The sequence below is a fragment of the Meleagris gallopavo genome, chromosome 1 (assembly GCF_905368555.1).
Source record: "Meleagris gallopavo chromosome 1, MGAL_WU_HG_1.1, whole genome shotgun sequence".
NCBI classification, from domain to species: domain Eukaryota; kingdom Metazoa; phylum Chordata; class Aves; order Galliformes; family Phasianidae; genus Meleagris; species Meleagris gallopavo.
This window is the reverse complement of record NC_139404.1, coordinates 96,581,206-96,606,439: the sequence shown is the minus strand read 5'-3', so window position 1 is coordinate 96,606,439 and position 25,234 is coordinate 96,581,206. Positions and strand designations below refer to the sequence as shown.

Genomic DNA, 25,234 nt, shown 5'->3' with positions numbered 1-25,234 from the left:
TCACAGCACAGCACACACCTGCTGGGCAATAAAATCCTTGGATGCTCCTGAGTGCAGCACTCCTTCACATTCAAGTCTCAGCACAAGTTGAAATGGAGGGTGCTTTTAGTGCCATGAGGTTGAGTGTGGTAAATGAGAGGGGAAAAGAGCCTGATTTCTTGAGGTTGTGCAAAAATCTTCCTGAGGTCTCATGGTGACATAAAGGAGAATACATATTGAAGAGTTTCTCACTCTGCACTCTGTACTCATTTTCAACTCATCTCTAGTGCACCTCTCTCTCCGCAGTCACTTCCTCCTCTCCTTCCTCACTCCCTCCCCAGACTGCTATTTCAACTTGCTCGCCCTTTCTACAAAGCAGCTGCACGGTCACATCCTGACTGAACAAGGAACTGCAGTAAACGGTGTACCCTTGTGCGGCACGCGTTGCTATCTTTGTTAAGTTGCAAGCTTGTAGACTTTGCACATCAGTCAGACAATCTTAAATTTAAAATGTTGAAGAGAAAACCATCTAATGTGTCTGATAAGGAGAAAAGTCAAAAACCTAAGGTAAGAAAGTTTAATTTTTATTGCCAGTAAATTATAACAGGAATTCCTAAAAGAAGTGCTTAGGTACTTGAAAGGCCCAGGACTGGTTGTAATGCAGTGGAATAATTCCTAAGATTTTGCAGCTTCTACAGAAAATGTGAAGTTGAAAAATAAGACCTTGAATGCTTCAGGATTTCCGCAGCACTCTTTCAGTACTATAACTTCAACAATCTATTTTTATATACTCACTTTATAAATGTAACAGTCCAATCCAGGAAATCATTACAAAGCTGCTATTGTGTTGAAGAGCCTTGCTACTGGAGTTTGTTGTTGCATGTTCTTCATCAGTCTTTTATCAGAGACACTCACAAAAATTTCCTCTACCCCCTGAATTTATGACAAACTGATGCTATCCCAAGAAATGCAGTGAGAAATAGTTTACTGATCCTTCTTGTCTTTGTTTGGGAGCACACCTTGCAGTGTGACATCTGTATCCTAAGAGACTATTGCAGGCAGTTCTGTAGAAGGAATGTCATTTGTTTTTACATGACATTGGCTTTTATGTGTCCCACTTGCACATAGTTTTAGACTATGATTTGTAAACAATTAATGTTTTTGCTGGTTTTTTTTCATGAATTTGAAACATACTTTAATTACTTTCTCCATAGATTTACATTTTTTAAGCATTAGGCTTGTTTACATGGTATATGTGTTTTCTTCTGTTCATGTCTTAAAGCCAGGAAAGAAGCATAGTTAATATCTAGTTACGCTATAGGTCAGGTGAAAAGATCACAATAGATCCTGTAGATGAGCATTGTTTTTTCCTCCCCACTGAATACTCGCAAAATTAAGTTTTGGTTACTTTTTTCTTCCAGAATAACATCTTCCTTAACAAATGATATGATTTGAGAGACATGGTTTAGTAGGCATGGTGGTGATGAATTGATGGTTGGACTAGATGATCTTAGATGTCTTTTCCAACCTTAATGATTCTATGATTTATTTTTTTTCCTTTCACACAGCTGGTTATTCATTCATGAATTCACTCCATGCTACTAAAATGCTAGTGTTATGGCTTCTCAAACCTGTGAATCTATGTGAATATAAATTCTGTGAATATGGTGTACATATATATATATATTGATTCACTGTGTGTATAAAGCAGGGATAAAAAGAGTCTAAACACTTGACTGATTGTCAGACTTGCATGATTTTGTTGGACTGACTTAGACTTCTTGTAAATTCTTATGCAAAAAAATGCAAGGTTTTGGTGAAGCAGATCAGGATTTCTTTCTGCCTTAGTAACGTACTTTGAAACACTTCACCTACTGTAGTCCCATTTTTGCACAGAATTCTGTAAACTTTCCACAATTACAATCTTTTGCTGAATGTGCTATTGACAGAAATGTCATGGGAGGAGACAGTTTCCCCCTCCCATAGAAGAGAAATTTTGCAGCATGTTTTGAAATATGCATGTGTAAGCAATGCAAATACCTAACTTGCTCAATACAGAATTGAGTAACATGGGGTGCAAGTCTTCACCTCCAAACAGAAATTACAAAATTTCACAAGTGGTGCCCCTGGATGGTTTCCTGGCTACCACTGTTCTGCGTAGGCAGTATTTGACGTCTTCTTGTACGCACAGGGAGGGATGTCATCATCAGTGTGGAGGTCTTGGGCTGTCTCATCTCATCTTTAGGTGGCTGTCCTGGATATAATAAAGGAGAAAGTCATCAGTCTAGATTATTCAGTGAAAATCTGTATTGCTGCCAGAGACCTGCGAACAGAACAACCAAAATATCTTTTTAGGCAGCTGAGTTTTGCTGATAGTGACCATTGGTCTCTATCACATTTGTGGGAAGTTCTGTGCATTATTCAAGTGTTACACCTAGATTTTATTTTTAATCCTCCTGCTTTTATTGTTTTCTAATGTGAAATTACTTAATGCCCATGAACAGTATCTGGCATACAGTTATGCCTTTTGATAAAGATGGAAGAATACCATGTAAAGCTGATGCTGAAACCTTATCCCAGACAATTCTCTGTCCCTGTACAAAGCCACTGCTAGTGGTGGAAAGGTGGCTAGTGGAGCAATACAGATTCTCAATATTTAACTGCCTGTTCTCTGTGTGCAATGCATTTGCTTTATTATTGCGTTGCTTCAGAGACTTCTGCAGATGTGTTAGGTGCTACATAGGCAAAAAGAAACGACTTGAAACTCTTGGTGTTTATTATTAAAACTTCGATACCTGTACATTGCCATGAAGAACTGGTGTTGCAGTTTTTCTTTACACATCAAGGATTTCTGTGGCACCGCAATCGTGCTCATAATTTCTATGCTCATCTTGCAGCTTTTGTGTATGCGTATTTGTGCATATAGCTACTATATGATCTGTATGCAGCAGAAACTAAATAAATATTCATTTGTGAGCAAAAAAAATCGACACCACTTGTCATTCCAGAGAAAATGGGGAGATAAATGTTTTCAAAAGAGGCACCAGAAGGATTGTGATCCTTTGCTGACGTTTGTCCTTGTAGCTCCATGTACTGCTATGGGCCTGCACACACAAATTTTACAAAAGCTGAGGGCCCAGGTAGCTGAATTATAAAGGAGAAGTACCAAGGCTTAAAAATACTCAGACTAAAATAGAAGAAATTCAACCTTATCAAAGGGCTAACCTCTCTATTTCAAGCCTGTCCTCTCCCTAACCCACCTCTGTCTGTCCAGGTCCTGAAATGACTTTATATCGTGGTGCAGGCTGAGCGCTTCCAATCGGCCCATCCACCACAGCTCTCTTTTGGTGCTTCACTTCAGCCATCACTGTCCTTTTCCATCAGCTGAATGTGACTCGGTTTATATGGTGTGGCCCTCTGGGCTGCACAGTTACCAGTGGGCAGCTGAGGTCATGCGCACAAGGTCGAGCACCCAGCTTTGCAGTTGGTGCCCACGTTGATAGCTGGAGTACTATGGGCAGAGCAGAGTGTATTCCATCTGCACTGCTGCAGCACTGGTAGGAGAGGTCTGCAGCAACATATTGCTGCCAGATGTGTTTCAGCCAGGGCTTGTTACAGCCTACCCCAGAGTGCTCACAAAGCTGGGGGAGAGGAGAGTGGCTCACTCAGAAGATGTCAAGGACCCCTAACATCACCTGGATTGTATCTTCACTGCCCCAATGGCACTACAGATCTCTGTGCATCTGGGGAATAGCATGAAGTAGGTTTAGAAAAATGGTAAGAAAAACATTCAAAGAAATTAAACATGGTCTCTCTGATGTGCTCCAGGCAGCACCGTACAAATAAAACAATGCTAAAAAACAAAAACAAAAACAAAAACATTTTGCAGCAAGGGTGCATTCCACTTTGCACTGTTTAACACTTTTGACCAGGTGTAAATAAGAGTGAAAGGTGCAAATAATCTGTAAAACATCCCTGCACTGCACCGCGCACTTCACACAATGTAATGTTCTGGGCAGCAGGTTTTCTTTTGTCTCTCTCTTTCAAATTCCTATACACACTGAAAACTTGAGAACTGCCTGATGATTTTCTTGGCTTTACTTCAAGCTGAAGCAAATAAGATTTTGTGCTTTTTTTTTTTTTCTGGCTTGACTGAAGAAAGTCTTGTGTCATTATTTTACATGACAGATGATCTATGTTTATGCTAAAGGTTTGAGACATTTTTGTTTCCTTATTCTGCTTCCAAATGTGTTTGATGCTTGGAACTCAGCTTACTTCTGGTGTAAGACAATTCAGGGTCAATGCTTGTGCATTTTGTTTAGGCAAAAATATGTCCAAGCTTCTAATTAAATCAATAATCTCTTACTAATGTGATAAACTTAATTTCAGCCTCATAAGAAATTAGTGGCAAATCCAGTGGAAGGCAATTTTTACTTCCATTGTGTTTACACACTTTACAATTTAAATGTGTAAACTGCACACATTTACTGTGCAACCTTATTCTCTAGTAGTATTTCATATCATTAGTTTTCCTTTTTATAAGCTTCACACAAAAGCTTGTCTCCACAGAAATCCATGCACATTTTGGCCATGGACTTAATGAGGCCCAGATTTCCCTTTTGTATATATTCGTCACAGAAAGCCTGATCCCCAAAACATGTAAATGAATAAATTAGCTGGGATCCTATTGATTTCTATGGGCTTCGTAATCTAAGTCATGTTTATCACTTGCCTGTGTTTGGAGTCTGTAGTGTAGACAAATGCTATAAGCAAGTTTTTTTGGTGCAGCTTTCTGAGACGATGGCTTGTGCAATACTCTGTACTGGGAAATACTTGAAGAGAAAATAGGAGATAGGTACAGCAAATCTAAAAGCCAAAAATAATTCAGCATATAATTATATCTTTTGTAGGACAAGATCTGCAGTGAATAGATTGCTCATTGCTAATGAATATTAACTAGGTTTTATCTTTGAGTGGTAAAAACTGAGGGTTTTAATTTTATTTCAAAGGTAAGGACAGGCAGATTTCTGAAAATATAGCAAGTTTAAAATTCTTTTCTTTCTCCCTGAAATTTGGAGTGTATAATAAATGAACCACTGCTAATGTCACAGATGCTAATTTTCACAGCCATGACTGAAGTGATGTTCGTTTCCATTTGCATTTCATTCTAACAGTGATGCGAGGCGATAAGCTGTTTTCACCATACTGCCCGCTGTGCAAATTTATGCTCATAGGCAAAGATGACACGTAGTTCTGTCATTAAAGGTCTTTACTCCATTGCCTCTTGAAGAAGGAGTGTTTGTCAAAATCCATTTTAACATTGTTAGATAAGCAGAAGCAGATGACAACATCTGAGGAGTAGTTTTAAGAATCTGGTTTGTAGTGGAAATACCTGTGGGCCTTTTTCAGGAAGTGTTCAGAGAAAGAAAAATTGATACTGTTATAACCATGTATGAGCAGACGGGGAAAAAGGGATTGCAGGTGACACGTCAGAAGGTGTTTCCTGTCTCCGTCAGACTTCGGAAAAACAAGAACAAGGTTAGAGTTAACCTTGGGGTATTTTTCTTGCACGAGTGGAAAGTTCTGCAACCATATTGCAGCTCCTCTCGTAACTGTTTTCTTTTTTTCCTTCTTTATATCCACATTTTATTTCTAACTATTGATTATCAGGAAAAAAGAAAAATCTTTTCCCTTTGCTCAGGCATGGAAAGCTTTTTTTGAGACCTTTTCTGTCCTAACATATACATTAGTATATCTCTTCTAATAAGAGTTTGAAATTCCTGGAATTTGATTTTCTCAGTAAACATTAAGTAAGGGTCCAGGTTTTTTGTGGTGAAACAACAGCCATCTCTCTCCCCTTTGCCAGGAGGCTGATTAGGATATACAAACCATATTTTGATGCTCAGATCAACATAAAGGTTCCTTTAGGACTCATGCAATTATTGAGTAGCTCTCATATAAAATAATAGAAAAGGCATCTTTGTCCTGTTCTCATCCTGGCCTCTTTTGTGGCAGAGTTGCCTTACTATGGCACCTATAATGTGAAATTTGCTTATAGTGAAAAGCACTATCAGTTCTTTTTTTTTTTTTCCAACCAAGCAATAGCATTTTAAGAAGTTTGTCCAAATTTCATTCTCCACACATTCCTGGAAACTCGATCACAATAGCTGTGACTGTACTCTCTGATAAGTGTGGTGGGACAAACACCAAGGTGATATAAATCAGTATTAGTTCTCTTCTAATTCTTTAATTATCTTTATTGAGCATTTGATTGCTTCAGTACTGTGTTTCTAGGAAACACAAAGTACTCTAAATGAAACACTGTCCAGGATACCCATCATCGCTTGTAAAAAGCAGTAGCTGTGTAAGGGCAGGCTAGAGGATGTGGCCTAAAGTTCTTTGTAGGTTTCAACACTTCTAGAAATCTGTGTTTTGTATAAGTCCACACTGAAGTAATTGTAAAGCTGCAGGTCTAAGCTATTTATGGCTGGCTACAAACACTTAAGCCAGAAGAATCAACCCCTTGCTGTGAAAATCTCTGGCAATACAGAATCATAGAAACACCAAGGTTGGAAAAGACCTACAAGATCATCCAGTCCAACCATCCACCTATCACCAATAGTTCTCACTAAAGGAGTTCTCACCCACTCCAGGAAATAAAAATAAAAGTCTTCTGGGCCTCTGAAATCACAATATCCCTTAACTTTTATCTTCTGAAAGCTTATGAGAGTGACAGTGGATTTACTTCAGTAGTTAGAAGTAGTTTTACTCATTTCCACAAATTAGCAATGTCAGTGGTTTTGCTCTAGTCATTTTTCTGCTTGATACCAAGCTACAGATTATACATGCTCTGCATATTTAGCAAGTCACATGTCCTCAGAACCATCATAATGGAAACCTTTGCTTGTACTTCATGAAGGAAGGAATTTGTGTGCGTGTGTTTTGGTACTCCAGAGGAGGATGAAAGATTTCTTACCTTTTTCCCAAGTGAAATCTTTTCTGTATTTGCTTGCTCATGCAATTTTAGCTGTTTATATCTTATTGTACTGGCACAGTGGATGTGCATAGTCTTCTTTCTTATTTTTTTTTCCTCAAACTTGAGGCTGCAATTCCAGTTCTGAAAATGTCTGGAGATTTTGAACTACTTCTGTGAAGCTGCTTCTTTGACTATATGTATTATGCACCATACTGTCACTTTTTATTTGGTTTGGATCTACTGACAGTGAAAGATCTTTCATCACTAGCTTTGAGACCAACAAGGAAGCCCTTCTCTGAGAAAAAAATCAAGTGATCCATCTAATGTTTGCACCTTTAGATCTTTTGAATGGAGTCTTAGCCCTTTTTCTAACCTTTTATGTCTTAATCTATTGTCTTCACAAGAACAACCAAGTAACCCCACACTTGATTTCCATAAGATGCTAAAAGGTTACTTAGTGAGAACTGTAGGAAGTGGTGAGCTCCTCTACTTGGTCATGCTGATTACATTCAGAAGGTGTGGTAAGTTGGCTGTGCCTTCGGGTATGTTCACAGACAAGCAAGAGCTGGGGCCAATACTATATTAGCTTAGGTTTTCCTGCTGGGTTTCTAATGGCTTCTTCAGGGATAAGAAAAGCTCTGTAGGAGCATTGCTCGATGAGAAAAGCATGGAAAAGCTATGGTGCTGTCTCATACTTTCCCTCTGCTGTTGTGTTTGAGATGGATCTTTGTAACTGTCAGCCTGTGGTAATAAGATAAAGAAATCAGCTTCGCTTTGGCAGCACAGCCAAACACAGATGGGTGAAGATGAGATGACAAAGTAACCAGGACAGCTGAATGAGTTTACAAAGCTTGACTCTCTGCTGCCTTCACCTGTCCAAAAAGGATCTTGAGTATTACCACTCATGGACTGCTTTCATTTTCCACAGCTGCACTATTTCTCTCATTCTTCTGTGTGTCTGCCTCTTTTTAAAGATCATATGTTAACTCCAACAACTGCTTCACAAAGCTGAAAAGGGGATATGGTTCAGTGATGTATGAACAGCTCAGAGACTGTGTAGTGAGTGCTTGAAATGACTGATGGTGACAGAAAGGTCATTCAGCTCTATCCACAAGTACCTGGCAAGGCTCTGCTGACATTGTTGGTTGAATTTCCATGATTTTCTTTTTCTCTCTAATGGAATTTATATTTACTTGATTACTGTCTCTTGCTAATTGTGTCTACATTGGTAAAACATTTGAAAACTGTTTGTTTGGGATTTTGGTTATTGTCTGAAGGAATGGAGAAAAGTAGACATTCCTACCATTCATGAAAGCTTGCAACCTTGTAGCTAATGCAATCCACTTTACTTTCTAGTGATAGGCTAGATTTGCAGAGGATTTCAAGCATAGCTTTGAATTGACTTCATATAACCCCACAAAGCCTTTGCTGCTATCTGTGCCTTGGTTAGTATCTCTCAACTATGCATGGTTTTCCTAGAAGGTGCAGAAGCTTAGCCTTAATTTTGACCCGCATCAGAATGAAAAGAAAAACAAACAAACAAACAAACAACAACAACAACAAAAAACCACTCCAAATGTTTGGTGGATTTGTTTTTTATGTAATGAAATTTCCGTTTTCCACTGAGCTGTGCTCACAATCACCCAACTGCCAGATACACCCAACAGAGATAATCAAATAGAGAAAGGGGAATTGATGATACTAGATGAGTACTATTTGCCATAACCAGTGCTCGCAATGAGCTGTTGATTGCATTCATTCCTATCTGGCATGAAAATTACCTGAACAAAATCATGATGCTATCTCGCCTTGAGAGACTAGACATTTTTACCCACACCAGGACTGCAGTGATAGAACTTGCACTACAAAGAATACCCAGAATCTACGTATCTTGTACACTAAGACAATGCTAAATCAATAGGAAAATCTGAGTTGGAAACAGTTTTTCAGCTTACTTACTGGTTTAAAATAACAACAACAAAGAATTTATTTACACTCAAAATTCTAATAAGCATGCCACAGATTCCCAAGCATATTTTCTGCAAGCTTGTCTAGTTTTTAAAGCCTGTGAGGCTGTAATGAAATGCTAATCGTACTTTATTCAAGTGGACAATAAAAATAACTTTGGCCAATTGATGGCAATAAGCCAACACTGGAGTTCAGCCTTCTGACAAGGGAGGTTATATGAAGGGAAAAAAAAATTGGTGACACTGGTCATCATTTTAAAAGAGTCAAAGGTAACCCACTGTAATGAGAAAAGTCTTTTCTCTGATTTTAATTGTTCCTCAAGATAAAACTAATATAAATAAATGGACATATAGTTTTGATGAAACATAAAATTCACAGTGACTGACGATAGATACTACACTATGTTTTGCTTCTCCACTGCACTGCATCTCCATTAAGGTAATTTCAGCTAATCTCACTATGGGTTCATTAATCAAGTGTAGTCAGGATGTCTGAAGGGAGATAATGAGGGGGTAGAAGTTGACCTATTGTTGGGATCTTATTCTTCAGTAGTTAGTTTGTTTCTCATGTCTCATAATACATGTATACCGATAAATAAGTTCAAGTTGCAATTAGTGGTCGTAACAGATGACTAAAATATCTTTATTTACTTGCAAGTTCAAAATGATTCCGTAAACACATCAATTAACTTTGTGTTCTCCTTTACATTACATGCCTATACAAATTTCCAGCTGGCAGCATCAGTTGACAATGAAATGGAAAGAGACTGGACCAGAAACATTTCAAAATTTCCCCCCTTTTAGCCAAAGGTGCAAGCATTCATGGAGCCTAACTGTCAAAGTCCTTAATCTTTTCCTCTAAGCGCTAGCATCCTAAATCTATACTGCAGTATCAGCAGTCTCTTAGTGACTTCCAAAATTTCTCCTCTAAAGAACCTAAGAAAAGATTTGTTCATTTTTTACTCATTTTTACTCATTTAGGATTATATACTGTATATCTGCCTCACATAAAGCTGTCGCTATATTACTCAAAAAAAAAAAAAAAAAAAAAAAAAAGTTTAGGTTCCAAGAGCCCAGTGGGGCTGGAGTCTGCTGAAGATGGGAATGTTTATAAGCTCTGTGATATTAACTGCAGCACTCAACCTCAGGTGACATAAAGCATGCAAAAAAGAACTTTCTGTCAGTTTTATTATTTCTAAAAAGGTTCCCCTTGAAAGAGAAGAGTGACCTTGCTCTGCTGAGCTGACATATGCCACTGAATTAATGGCTAAGCTTTGCTGTAGGGAAGCTTGCAGAAACATTACAACTCCAATGGCTGACTTTGCTGTGAACATTAATCAGAGGAACCAACATGATGTATCAAACACTCATTTAAAAGTAATAAAAACTAACTCCCTTTCCTCCTTCCCTGCCCCCCAAGTTTCTTAGAATTAGCTTATTGTTGGTCATTACCTGTTGTCAAGGGTAAGGCTGCAGGACTGCAGTAAAACTTGTACAAGGGCTTTCAAAAGTTTGCTTACTCTTCAAAAAAACAAATGAGCTTTTGGGATGGTCAGATTTAACCGTGACTTAGAGGTCATTTTGTCATCTTGTTCCCCTTTGGAAGGTCATCTGAAGGAATTTTCCAACTGCAGGAGCTTTTGTGATCACTGCACATAGCAGACTCCTACCTCTGGGAGGGACACTAGCCAAGCACCCATCCTACGTCACGTGCAGGACAGGCACGGGGCTCCCTCAGAGCTGGCTCCCTGGGTATTCCTCAGCTTCTCTTTTGGCAGTTATATTTTCATCTTCTCCTAAAGCCCGTCTTACAAACACACATGTGAATAATTCCTCTCACATGAGAAATCAAATGGAACCCTGCAAGGTCGGGGCCTGGATAACGCACAGCATTAATAAAATCATGCTGTATATGGAAGCAGAGATGGGACTTAAATTGAAATAAGGTGATTTGTTTTTAAAATACAAAAATTTGCATGTGAGTTTCTCTGATTCAGGGGGAGGAAGGTTCAGGATAGGAAAAAAGAAGTTATTTAAGGGATTTTATTATTACATTATTTAAGGGATTACAGACCAAAGCCTGCCATGCTTACCCAGAGTTTAACCCCTCTTTGCTCAGACAGTGCTGCTCCCCTTTGCTGCAGTCAGGGCTTATGGAAGATGGATTCCAGGCTTCGGTGTCTCTGCCCACATGTAAGTGAAAGGTAGAAAGGGATAATGGTGCAGGAGAGGTGCACATCATGCCAAGTCCTTAACTGTCACTTTCATAGCTCCTCTGAGTTTGTCACACATCCTTAACCTTCTTTTAAAGTCATTTTCTTTTCATGGTTTTGTGTGCCACTGAAAGTCACTTTTAATTAAATGTCATATAAATAATAAAGTCTTAATTACATAATTATTGCAGATACCCATGTGCACGCTCCCAGGGTTGGACAGCTTGCCAGCAGAGCACTTGTACTGCCTTTTTCAATGGGATCTTAGAGCGCTCTGCAGTAAGTGCTGCTGGTTAACATGCAGGGCCTGTGTGCATTTAAAGGAAAATACAGGCCCCTTCACTTCCCCTTGCACATTTTGCAAAACGTGGCTGCAAACAGACCATTCTTAGCGCTGCAATCGACATTTTTTAAATCGCTTCCTCATTTTGTTCCTCACGAACTAGTTTCACCAGCACAACTGGTGAAAATCACTCCTTTTTTGCTCAGCCTCTCCGTGCATCTTGCCCCTTCCCAAGAAAAACTTACAAGCGGAGAGCTGACCTTGTGAACTGTTGCACTCTTGTTTACCCTCATGAACAGCAGCTCAACCCCAGCTCTGTGTCTCATACCCACCCGGTCTCTGATATCACTGGAGAGCTGGTGTTTGGGTAGAAGCCCTGACAAATGGATCACCAGCTGTGGTGCACTGTCAGTCCAGGCTGGAGTGGCCAAGGCTGGTACCCATCAGAGGTCTTGATAAAACATCTGCTTGGTGTTTACTTCCAAAAGTGAAATGTATTGACCTGGGAGAGCACTAGTATGATTTGTTGTTTTATACAGCTTTTATTTTCCAGTCATTTTCTGCCATTAAAATTAGGGTTTTTGCTCTGAAGTTCCAAGGTAGCAGCCTTGCTCTAAGCCCGCTCTGCTCTCTTTGCTCCCCACCTCCACGCAGGAGCAGAATACCAGACCACATTAACAACCAGAGTCTTTTATGGAGTCATTTTTAAGCCAGTTAAAAATGCCATTTCAGTAGATTGCCCTATTTGAGTTAGCAGGAACAAGCTGTATCTTTTTTATTGCTTTTGACTGGCCAAGTACAAGGTTTAGGCCATGTTTCGTGTTGACTATAAAGTTATATTAATAGCGTGGTTAGTGGTCAGATGTTCTATATGTGTAACTAATGTGTAAATAGGAAAAATGTCTGAGGTAGAGAGGTCATTATGTCTCTTTTTTTTAACTTCTTTATTACACTTCTGAGTTACTAAATCTTGTATGCAAATTCCCATTCTCTGTAAAGAAGTGAGAAGGGCTCTTGATGGTGGTGGTGGTTTGTGTTTTGTTGTGTTTTTTTTTTTTTTTTTTTTTTTTTTCTTTAGAACATCCTGAAAGCAGAAATTTACATCCTTGCCTTCAGGGAACGTAGGAGACAATTTTCTTGATTATCTGTGACAGAAATAAGATAAGGTAGCATAGTGATTATATCACCCCTATGTTGATGGCTCTTAATTTCATTCCCAGCATAGTCCCCTGATTCTGAAGGGACTAGTAGCATGAGGGAACAGGTGAATTGAATCAGATCCTGAGCTCCACTTATCTTCATTGATCCAAGAAGCAAGCGATTGTCCTCCTGGGAGCTGCTGTGGCTCCTTCTGAGCAGAGAGGGAAAAACACAGGTGTTTGAGGCAGGCGAGGAAACTTGCAACAGGCTGAAGTCTCTGTTACTCTCAGCAACTGCATTTGCCCCTTTACAGCTTACATGTTCTGAGTAGTCTAGGGATGAATGGAAGCTAAAAATGAAAATGCTCGGAGGAATCTGAAGAGACTTATTTATGTAAGAGGGTCAGTACAAAGCCATTGCGTCATGCTGAACTTAAATTCTATTTTCAGTGGGACTTGAAGCAAAAAATAACAAGCCAGAATTTCTCACAGCAGGGAACCAGATTTCTGAGCAGTGTAAATTGTCCAAAGGAAAATATGAGATGAATATTACCCATAATGATTACTTAGCAGGATGTCGTCTGTCAGCTTTGGTTCGAAGATTGTCCTTTGACAAGAACTACCTGACTTCTGTGATGATTTGCTCTACAATGGAAGGATGCATTCACAGAATCATAGAATCACAGAATTGTTTGAGTTGGAAAGGACCCTTAAAGGTCATCTAGTTCAACTCCACTGCAATGAATAGGGATACCTACAGCTAGATCAGGTTGCTCGGAGCCCCATCCAGCCTGATCTTGAATGTTTTCTAATATGAAGACATGGTTTTCAGAACCTCTTCTTGCTGCTGCTTTTCTATTTGTATACTGTACTATTTTCTGGGGAAAATTATTAACTATTTGCAGAGAAAACAGATCACAAACTGCAGACTATCCAAATTAAAATCAACAGCAATTAGATGCCATTTACCTCTTACTTGATGCTGTTTGCCTCTTTTAAAATTATTATCTAAAGTTCCCGGATATCAGAGAAGTAAATATACTGGAAAGGACAGAAGGCCGATTTGAAATATTGAAACACCTTTGACATTTTCCATTATGCTAACAAGGTATACCAGAGAGACAAGAATAAGGATTTGAGCTTTGACTTCTAGAAATTAGTTGATTGGTCATTGTGTGGAAAAATAAATATGTTCCTTCACCAGGTCCCTGGCCATGTCTCCATTAGATTTTACTGAGCAAATTTGTATTTGCTTAATGTATCCATTGGTAGATCTTCAATGAATCCGGCCGGTAAAGTCGATTGATCTTACAGGATGCAGAACAGTGGTATCAAAAGTCAATGCATATTTTCTCCTAGTAGCTTTGCATTTACTTTAAAAGCTTCCCTGCACTTGGAAATAAGGCCTGGTGGTATCTTCACAGGGTTGGTGTTCCCTGACATTAATGCAGTGACTGAAACTACTGAAAGTCACTGTCCTGCTCCCCAGCAGCCCATAGCTCCTAAATCAGTCTTTTGTTATCAGTATAATGGGGTTGAATACATTTTTAAAAGGTGGTAGCTATTGATTACTTAATGGAAAAAGTTAGTATAGAGAAGTGCTGAAGCAGCCCTATTTCGTACTCTCCAGTGCAACGAGACCATTATCTAGAAGAGTGGAAATCATCCTGTAACCCTTATTAATATTTAATAGGGATGAAGCAACACTGAAGTATACTACAAAATAGCCCCAGGCTTCTGCCCGTGTAGGATATAAGGTTGTTTCAAGGGTCAAAAAAAGAATAACTGATTTCCCTGTGCTCAGGCTGTTTATAGGTAAGATCAACAATAAACAATGTTTTTCCTCTTGTTCTTTTTAAAGTATTTGCAGCACATCTGCACTTTAATATACAGTTATTCCTACTAGACATCCTCAAGTGATTGAATGCAACAGAAAGGTCAGTGTATGTTTAGAGATCACTGTGTGAGAGAGACGATTTTATACTTCCCCAATACTGCTGTGAATCCCAGCCTCCTGCTTTGTGCTTCAGGGCACATTTGGCTGGGTTGACAAGCCAGTGAAAGGTGTTAATCCTGTCTAATAGAACCATAATCCTTGGGGCTGTGTTTTCATATCATACTATTGAGCTAACCCCCTTGTCACAGGATATTGTTAATCTAGGGAATAGTAAAGTTCTACATGGAAATTTTAGATGAAATTAAGGTGTGCAGTCTACATTGCCCTTATCATGGGGTAAAAACAAACAAACAAACAAACAAACAAACCAGTGTTTAGCCAGCAGAGATTCCTTGGGAGATTACAATCAATTAAGAGAAGAGCTGTGTGGTTTTCCTTTTCCTTTTTTTTTTTTTTTTTCCTCCACTCCAGTGAATAATAAATGCCATTTGTCCAAAAATATTCACAAATCTGGGTCAACATCTACAAATAACCTTTGGCTTGAAATATTTTCCAGGTCAGATTGGCACCAGAAAGGCTAGTGGGGAAAACAAAACAAAACAAAACAAAACAAAACAAAAAAAGCTATGAGAAAAAGAGTTGTAAGGTATTATTTCTTTTTCTCTTAAGCTCCAGTTGGTTGAAACGTGGACCCAAAATGTGGATCCTCTCCTATTTAGTTGTGCTCAGGTCTCTGCCCTTGCTATGTTTATATTGCAACAATTAGGAGTTTTTACTTTCAGCTGTGCTTCAGGAGAGGCAAATTTTTTCCTCTCAAATAGAGACAAAATATTCTCACTTGGCTTCCCATAGCTTTTCTTCGTCTTATTGTTTTTCCCCTCTGGTAACTATTTTTAGTTTAAAAGTGACTGTGTGTAAGCGATAAAAAAGCTAATATGGATAGTAACCCTGTGATTTATGAGCAGGGACAGAATAAGATGGAGTCCTTCCTGGCTGGAAATACCCAGGGGAGGTACGCGTGTGCTCTGCGTTGCCAGTATCATTCAGATGAACTCCTTCCTTAAGACCACAGTTGTGAAGCCTGGATGCCAGCTCATCACCCTGCACGGCATTGGGAGTATGACAGCGTTACCGATGAGTCCCTCAGAGGACTAACTGCTGCCAGAAAAGAGAGTGTCAGGAAGCAGAGCAGCAAACGCAGCTTGGTGTCTGTGGGCAGAGCTGGCACTCACAAAGCTGCCAGAAGCTGAAATTGTAACTTGGATGTCAGCTCAAAAAAGTCCCTTCCTTACAGGAAAGTCTGTAACCACAGTCTGAAAACACTAAATCTTTCAAGATAGTCTGTTTGTATATTACTGTTTAGGTTTTACCCTAGAAGGAATTTTGAGTGTTCAGAAATAAATAGAAATGATATTGCATATTATATGATAGTAAATCCTCTTTGAGAAATCTGATGCCTCATTAAAAGCTGTTCATTTAGTATGCAAGAGTGAAGAATTTTAAAAAATGGATTCATTCTAGATTTAGCTTTGAGTATTAGAGAAGATGTAAAAACAAGCTGTTAAAACACTGTGTAGTTGGTGAATTCTGGCTGTTATTAGGAGCACACTTAAACGGACTTCTGACATATCAGCAACAAAAGTGTGTGGCCTGATTATTCTGCTACTCTCCCACAACACGTCTTTTGGCCAAAACACATTCCTGCTACTCAGCAGTCCTTGCCAATTCCTGTTGGTAAAGAAGCCTGGACATGCTTCCCAGCCACAACCATAAACTTTTAACAGTGGTGACAATTTCCACCACCATAACCAGCTCTATGGCTCCTCTTGTACTTATGCAAGTAGGGATTTTTTCTGAGGCTCCAGACAGCTATCTAACCCAGAAGCTTCTCATAAATATCTGCATATAATTAATGTGGAATGGATGAAAAGAACTCAAATCACACCCATTATCTAATTTGTATTTGAAGTAGTATTGCTCCTCTTCATTTTTCTGCTTCCAGCAGTAGAGCTATAATTCTTTTCCCTGCAGTCACTTCCTAGTTTGTTTCTGCTGGATGTAGCAGCTCATGGTCGACTGACTTGGGAGGAATTTTTAACATAAATGAATGACTTGGAGGTAGTATTTAAGTCTTCATAACAGAGCAAATTACCAACAGTGAGTCAAGATTTGTCTTCTTTTCTTTACAGCGCACAAGTAGTTTTGGAAGCTTTGACCGTTTCAGATATCACTCAGTATCAAAGACAGACGATTCAGCTGAGGTCTGTATCAAACAAAGTTTGTTTTGCTTTCTTCAGTTCTCTTTCCCGTGACAATTGTACAAAAACTTTGGGTAACCACTGTGTGAATTTTACACTGGAAGAACTTTGCTGGTGTACCTAGGTCTGTCTGGATGATTGAGTTCTTGCCAAAATGAACAAAAGAATCACATTTTAACATTGCTGCTTCAATGTGAATATCAGAAGCAACTTTTCAAAAAGGCAAAAATGCTTTTCAGACTGGTGTATTCCCAAAGTAACCTGGATGCAGCCCACAGATGTGTCATTTTTGTTTTAAGCAACCTGCATAAATCCCCACAATTGTTGCTTGGATGAAAGATAATAAACAGTAGGAAACAATGTTTCCTAGCATAAAATGTATTTTCTTTCTGACATTCACAGTACAGTGGTGTGCTGCAAACTTGTTTTAGTATTCCCCAATAAAATGGCCATGATTGACTTTTGTCATCTTAATTGCATTGGTGTCCTAAAAATTTTTCTGTAATTCTTGTTTTTCTGCACCAGATTTTATTTTCATGGTATGTTGCATACATTTTTACTTCAAATCAGGTGTCTGAGTTGGAGACTGTAAGTGACATTGGAGATGCAGCACAGACCAAAGCAGCGTATAATGGAAGAAGCTTGGGTAAGAAGATGAGAGCCATTTCCCTTACCATGAAGAAAAAGATGGGTAAAAAGTACATCAAGGCACTCTCTGAGGAGATGGTAATTACAGCTTAAGAATCTTTAATAATACATACAATTTGAAAATGTTATGTGCATTTTACTTATTCATGCTTCAGGCAGCTATCAGTCGTGAGACTCCATGAAAACATGGTTACAAGTACTGAATAAAAATAGCTTTTAGTATATAGCTTTCCTTCCACGTGCATGCTCACGTACAAACACATGCACAGACACCATTACAGCATCACATGATAAGAATCAAGTTAGACAAAAGATTTTTATATCATTGAATTTTGCTTTGTCATCATGGAACATTTGCATAAGCATCACAAAAAAAAATCTCTTAATATGGAAACACAGAAATACTGGATGAACTTAGTTGTCAGTCTGATACTCAACCTGTACAAAAAATTTCATTAGGAGAATTAATCTTCAAATACAATTTTTTTTTCCGAAGTCCATTTTATACAGGTCAGCCAGCATCCTACAGCATGACAACTCATTTGACTTATCTGCTTTTACTTTATTTAATCCAAGTGAAGCTATCTTCATTAAATATAAAAACATTATCTATTTTACACTTATCTCGTGTCTTTCAGTTCTGAATTTTAAAGCACATAAGGAAAAATGAAATGTCCCTAAAAAATCTAGCTGATCTGTATTCTATCTTATACATGTGTCAACATCAAATAACAAGGGAAAACAAGCAAAAAACTTCGCAAATTGAAAAAAATGTGTTGAACAGATATTGGTAGGCAGTTTTAGAGGTCAAAGACAAGAGTTCATAATTCATTTGCTTAGTTGTTTTTTTTTGTTGTTGTTGTTTTTTGGTTTTTTTTTTTTTTTTTGGTGCCTTTTTTTTTTTTTTTTTGCTAAAATTCTGCAGGTTGCAATCCATGAATTTTATAGTATAGAAAAGAAAAATTAGAATTGTGACATTTAGCTTCTGGACATTTACAGCAACTATTCACATGACAGGAATTCAATGAATTGTATGGCTGGACACATATCTACTGTGATCTTCATTCCTGCAGTAGATGGTGACAATCAATACTGGTCCACTGATTAATGGATGGCTTGGCCAATGGTTGGTGTAACAAACACTGTCCTTGCTGAAAACCATTAGTCTTTCATTTCAGTGCTATGCCTTGTATATACTTGCACCTGTCTCTTCTTCATACCTGCTTGACTCCATCCAAATGGACTCCACCAGTGAACTGATGAATGATTAACATGTTCCAAGTATGATGTAACATTTTAAGTACTGCATGATCTTTCAGTTGCGTGAAGATATTACGCACGTTGACAACGTGATGCAATCTGCTAAAGAAAGTCCTACTTTTGAAAGCTTATTATTATTTCACTTAGCTGTTACATCATCCCTAACTTAGCTGTGATTGAAATGTGGACCTTGTTGTTTTAAATTCCTTAAGTGTATAAGCTGTGATTTCTGAAGCGTGATTTAATGTTACGAACTCCAGGGACCAATTTCATACATCATTAGATTTTGTAAGAGAAACATGCATCTGTTAATTCTGGAATGCCCTGGATTTTGAGGCAAGTGTATAGGTTGAGCAAGGTAGGGAGCATGGTGCTAAAGCACTGATGCCGTATGTGCGTGCAAACTGTCTCTGAAATGCCCTTGCTTAGGTGCCAGCTCACCTCTAAGGGCCCACGATTTTCAGAAGTTCAACACAATCCATAGATGTCTCAGCTTGCCCTTCATTATGAGCTTACAGAATTATCTTTATACTTCTTCTCCAGAGACAATTAGAAAAAAACATCTGTCTACCTGTAAATTTCTCATTCTAAGCCTTTGTGCTGCTGTCATATATTGCATCTTCTGAGATGGAGAATTACTTGAACAGAAATGAAATTGAATGGGGCAGAGAAGAGGCAAGTGCTGGTACTGAGCATCCTTGCTACTGGATAGATTGGTACTGGATAGATGTCCAGTCATCAACTTCTTAATAAAATGGTTCTTAATAAAATGTAATTATGATTAAATCCTCAAGTGCAATGACGATTGAAAAGGAAAATAAAATTTTCTAAAATACATCTTTTGGTGGTTAATAACTGATTCTTTTTGTTAAAGAATGAAGAAGGAAAAGATGACAGTGATCCTGGTGGTGGAATACACACTGAGAAGGTCTCTCTGAAAGCCAGTGACTCTATGGAAAGTCTCTATAGTCTAAACAGTGGCCAGAGCTCATCTAGTAAGTACAAGATATCCAGACTTCTTAGTCAGTCACATTTTCAATATGGTTATTTCTGAATTCTGAGGTATCAGAGCCAGTGATTAAAAATGTGATACTAGTGCACTCTTCAGTCTGGCAGACAAAAGTATAATCTGATCAAACGGGTGGTAGCTAAGGAAGAAATTCCTGAAATAAACAGAGTGTTTTTAAGAGTGAAGATATTATTATTATTATTATTTTTAAACTACATGGATTATAGGGAATGATACAGGTATATATGCCAGGAATGTTTTTGAGGGCTAGCACTGCTGGAGTACTGGCATCCACAGAGTTACAAATCCTGAGTGTAGCCACAGAAGCATTTTCTCTGACAGTAGTGGCTATGAGCTCATTCTTCACTCTGCAGATGTGAGACAGACAGTGTGAGAAATAGTCTGAGATGAAGAATGATGAAAGCCTGAGCTGGTGGCTTCAGATCATGATGTTGACACAATCTGCTTCTCTGCAAATCCACTAAATCCCGTGCCCCAACAGAGCTGTTGGAACTTCTGATGAGAAGTGGAGTTTACCTCCACCTGTCTATCCATTGCTCAAATGTGGACAGTCAATGGGCAGCAAGTTACAGCAGTCCGTGGTGACATTGCTACGCCATCGCTGCAGGCTTCACGTGAGCTATGAGAGGAGCCCTGCGTTGCAGTCCCAGCCATTTGCACTTAGTCTTTTATCTGGCCCTGAGACAGAGCTGTACACTTAAGCAATCACTTCAGACAAAACCATTTTTATGATCATTTTATATGATGTGATTTGTGAAAATTGTATATGAGAGTTTACTTCCAACACACTGCTGCTCTTATCTAAAAACATATTTGGATGGGATATTGCAGAGCTTGCTCAAATTTGCTTGAATTACTCTGCTGATATTTTATTGCTCAACTTGGATAAAATGACGGGCAGAAATGTTGATAAGATTAAAATTTCCCTCTGCAGTGCAGGTTCCTTTAGTGCTTTAGCTCGCTCTGTAATGAAATAAAATAACTTCTACACTACTTGTTTTCATTCCTCTCAATAAACAGGAGAAGTTCAGCAGAATTAATTCCCTAAATTGCAAATTTAGAGTACATGATATTTATCTGCAGAGTAATATTTTAAAAAGTCTGTATGTGTAAAATGTGTAATGTATTAGTGTCATCACTAGAAAAAGATCATTGGAGGGAAGATGTTAATGAATGATCTCCAACTAGTCTCTTACACTATGGTTTTTTGCATGTATTTTGCCTGGAACGTGTCAAAACCATGTGAAGTATGTTCTTTTTAATTCTGTGCCTTTAAAAACCTCCCTCTCTGCTGCCATACAGAATAGAATGTCTGCACAGTTAGTGCAGGAGACCTCAATTTCCACTTGAATCTCTTTAAGGTGGGGTGACCAGCTGCTCTGATGGAACAAGCAACAGGGATAGCCTCCGGTTTGATGATGAAGTCCCTTACAGTGGGCCATTCTGCGGCCGAGCTAAAGTGCACACTGACTTCACACCAAGTCCTTATGACACGGATTCTCTGAAAATTAAGGTAAGATAACCATCAGGATTTCTTCTTTTCTGGTGAGAACATCAGAGATGCATGTTTTATGTGTGAGAACACGTTTACTAAAACATTTTTAACTGCTAAGCACATGTACCACTCTAAAAGCAGAACAGACCTGCTTCTGCTGGGCTTCTATAATGACTTAGTTCTGACAGCACATTTTTAAGGCATAGATTCAATAGGTACCTCACCATGGTTTTCCTTGGGTAAAATTCATGTTGCTCCACATACTAGGAGATTTGGAGGAAGAAAAACATGAGTCTCATGGGATGTGAAGTTTCTTCCCCAGCTAGGATGTCTCAAAATCATGGTGGTACTCATTGACTTTAATCCAAACAGCCCATCTTTCCACTAGGCCTTCATTTAAGCATACTTTTGAACTATGGATTTTCTCTGGCTCTGATATCATGGCAGAGGTGTCCAGAATGAGGGAGTGAGAAAAAGGAGATCCAGATACGTGAACAGTACTAAGAAGATCCATCTTTTTTCCTTCTTCATCCATGCACAGATACAATCAGTAACATTATTGTTCAAACTATGCATAGCTATGTAATCTGAACAACTTCCTTTTCTCTCTGTAAACACCTTCCTACCAAGACTACATCCACACTTCAACATCTTTTTCCCTTCTTCATAGCCTCTTCTTGTCCAGATCCTCATTCATATCTCACTGCAGTCTTCTTTTTCTCTCAGGCCTATATTACAATTGCTCAGTGAATACTTGCAGTTTTCACCACGTGCCCTCCACTTCCACACATGTCCATGGCCTTTCTTTCAGAACAGTTTAATAATTCATGAAACAGTAAATTTCTGCTGCCTTATCTCAGTTACTTTTAAAATCAATGGGGTAGTGTATTTTATAATTATAAGCTAATACTTAGCGTTGAAATGCCCTAAGAATATCGCAATAAATTCCAGTACCCTGAATCTGAATTCAGGTTGCATCTACAGCTTGCCTTAAAGATACCACCTAATCCTGATCTGTTTCCACATCTAAAGTTCCTGAGCACTATATAAATAAGTAAAGCAATATATGTGCTTATAGAGCTTTAAACAAATGTTTGCTTAGTTTCCATTCCAAACATGCTCATAGCTTTCAGCTTCATATTTTAATGAAATCATTTGAACACAGCGAATTTCACACTTGGGTTTGTACCAGACTAGGGTGACAGCTTTATTTACTCACTATTTCTTGCCCAGAACAGAAACATTGAAAAATCTCAGAGATAATAAAAGATATTGTTGATAAACTGAGTTCAATTTTTCAGTTTTACAACAATCTGCCAAATTAAGTATGTATGTAAGGGTGTGATTCTGTGATTTGTTGTAGAACTCTATATTCAGTGGTTTTGTAAGTTCTGTAGTGTCTGACCAGAAGAGCAGACTCAAGTCTACCATCATGGGAGCAAGCTCTGTAGAGGATATGACTTACAAGGGAGTCTTTTTACTACCAAACTACTCAGAATTACTGTTGTTTTGAGTTGAGAATCCAATTCCCACATCTTGGTGTGGACACCTTTAGGAACAAGCCTTCCTGAAGTTGCTATATTGTTACTCATCTTTTTCCCTTGCCTTTTTGAGTGCATGAACAAACTTGGAGAAGTGAAGTTTTTAAGTCTGTCTGATGAGGTATTTTCCTTATTTTCCCACTCATTTTCAGTCCTTTGGGAACCATTGCCATGAAGATATTAAGTATTTAGAGAGTTAAATGTTCTTTATTGCCTTTGAGAAAAGTAGCTGGTGTTTCTGAGCGTAAAATGGGTAAGAGGCCATTTTTCATCTAGTTCAGCTATTAGTTTTAGAAGATCCCTGGGACAATGGATATTAAGATAATTGCATAAGTGGATTAGGGTAAAAGAACTAGGTGAGAAGCTGCGTAAAGCATTTGGAAAGTAACCTCACTGTGCTCCCCTGCTTTTTACCAAAGCTATGCCCATTACTGATGGCAAAAGTTGCTTTCTGGATGCAATGCTATGCCTTTTCAGGGCCAAAGTGGAGCACAAAAGGTTGAAAGGTGTTGCTTATTCTCTCTTCTCCTTCACAGAGCTCTGGAGATAAGGACTAGCTCTATTTCCTGTAACACTTTGCTGGGATTTTATAAAAGCAAAAAAAACTACATGCAGATAATTTTAAAAAGCTACTTCACATTGCCTAGCTAAGATTCTGTGTGGATTTTGTTCTACAGAGGAAATGTCACATAAACCAGGTGTTAAGCAGTGGTGTGTTTATTTCTATTGTTCTAGAAAGGAGACATTATAGATATCATCTGTAAAACACCCATGGGGATATGGACAGGCATGCTGAACAACAAAGTAGGAAACTTCAAGTTCATTTATGTGGATATTATTTTGGAAGAGGAAGCTGCACCCAGGAAGATAAAACCGCACAGAGGAAGCAAAAGGAACAAGCCTAAAACACTGCAAGAGCTCTTGGAACGTGTCCGTCTGCAGGTCAGCAAACATTGCCCTGTTGTATCTGAAGTCTTTAATTTCTGTGCATTTGGGTTGGATGTAATTTACAGGCAGAAGTAGAATGGGAATGGAGGATTTCAGCAGTTTTTCAGTCAGCTATGCAAAGAAGCTTTGTCTCTGATACGAGTGGCATATATAACTACATTTTATCACAAATTTTGTGAAGCTAAAATGGTCCTTGCAGAGAGACACAATGATGACTTGCTAAATCGTTGTTAACTTGCCTGTGACTGTGTGCCTTAGGGCAGGAGACGTGTAACTATGTGGAAATCTTGGGCGGAACTGCAGTGTAACTCAGCTGCTAATGTTTAGAATATAAGTTTCCAATTTTGCATGAACTGTGGAAGCAGTATTTTTTTTTTGCACTATGCTCTTGTTGTGCCTTTCTCCTTCAGTGGCTCCCTATGTCCAGACCCTATCTTGATCCAATCTGCTGCCAGGTTCTGGTAGATAACTCAGCTGCAGGTGAAGGATGGTCAAGAGAATCTCAAGACATCTCTGCCTGTTTCCTCTCACTCTCAATCTCTAATTTTGTTCAAAAGACATCTTCAACTGGCTGAAAAGTAGAGCCCATTTCAACCTGATGAAAGAGGAAAAGAAAAATTGTGCCTATTCATCTACTAAACATAGTGCTTGTTTAAGTGATGGATTTGCTCATTTCTTTTCGTAGGAATACACCTCAACCCTCTTGCTAAATGGCTATGAAACTCTTGAGGATTTAAAAGATCTACACGAGAGTCACCTGATTGAATTGAATATTTCAAACCCAGAGGACAGGGCAAGATTGTTATCAGCAATTGAAAATCTACAGGACAATGACAGTAAGTGTTTAAGCATTAAGAGTCATGTGCACGTTTTATCTAAGAAAGACAAAGAAATAGTGATTCTCACATTGATCTATTTAATGATTTTTCTTTTAAATGTGAAAAATTGAGTTGAATAGTTTCCTTATTTGTCCTGATGGATAACTACATCTCTTCTAGACATATACATGATTACTATCCTAGTAACACATAAATGATTTAAGATTTTCCATTGATAGGTCCTAATCTAGAGGTTGACAGCAACTGCTGCTTGGAAGCAATTCTTTTTCTAATGGGGAAACCAAACCCAAGAGAGGTTAAATGATTTCCCCTAAGTCAAAAGATCTCTGCAACTGCAGAAAATCAAACTTTCCAAACTCTGGGTTTAGTACTTAACAAGAATAAGTACAATAAAGAATTTATGACAATGACTAGAAACTTCAGCTTAACTAGATACTCGGCCAAAAAAGGAAATATTTTCTTAATCTTTGTGCATACTCAACTCTATCATGAGCAGTTATTTTATCTGATGTGTTTCTCAACTGAGAAGCATCTTAAGGAGAAAAAAAGGATACCTGGAAAAACAGGTATCCTTTCCTTCCTGGGATGTTTTAATATTAGTTCTTGTTTACTGTTTGGTTTTTCTGTCCTCAGTATTGGTGGCTTTCCATTTCTCACTCCAGAACATGTACAATACATATGCACATACCTGAAGACACAGATATATTCAAATTTTTCTGTACATTAATCTTTCTGAATTTCTAAGAATATTTTTGGCTGCC

At 38.4% G+C, this 25,234-nt stretch overlaps 1 protein-coding gene across 3 annotated transcripts in view; it reads left to right on the top strand.

Moving 5' to 3' along the window:
* SAMSN1 (SAM domain, SH3 domain and nuclear localization signals 1) overlaps positions 1-25,234 on the top strand; it is a 154,365-nt gene that overhangs the window by 121,075 nt on the left and 8,056 nt on the right. For 2 of the 3 annotated variants that reach the window (XM_085241259.1, XM_085241268.1), the window contains 6 exons: positions 16,644-16,715; positions 17,283-17,438; positions 19,495-19,615; positions 21,012-21,163; positions 23,422-23,628; positions 24,320-24,470. In XM_085241259.1, coding sequence (XP_085097385.1) covers positions 16,644-16,715; positions 17,283-17,438; positions 19,495-19,615; positions 21,012-21,163; positions 23,422-23,628; positions 24,320-24,470 — 859 coding nt within the window. Of the gene's footprint in view, positions 1-258; positions 547-16,643; positions 16,716-17,282; positions 17,439-19,494; positions 19,616-21,011; positions 21,164-23,421; positions 23,629-24,319; positions 24,471-25,234 lie in introns of those variants that run through there. The other variant, XM_003202862.5, reaches the window with a different exon arrangement.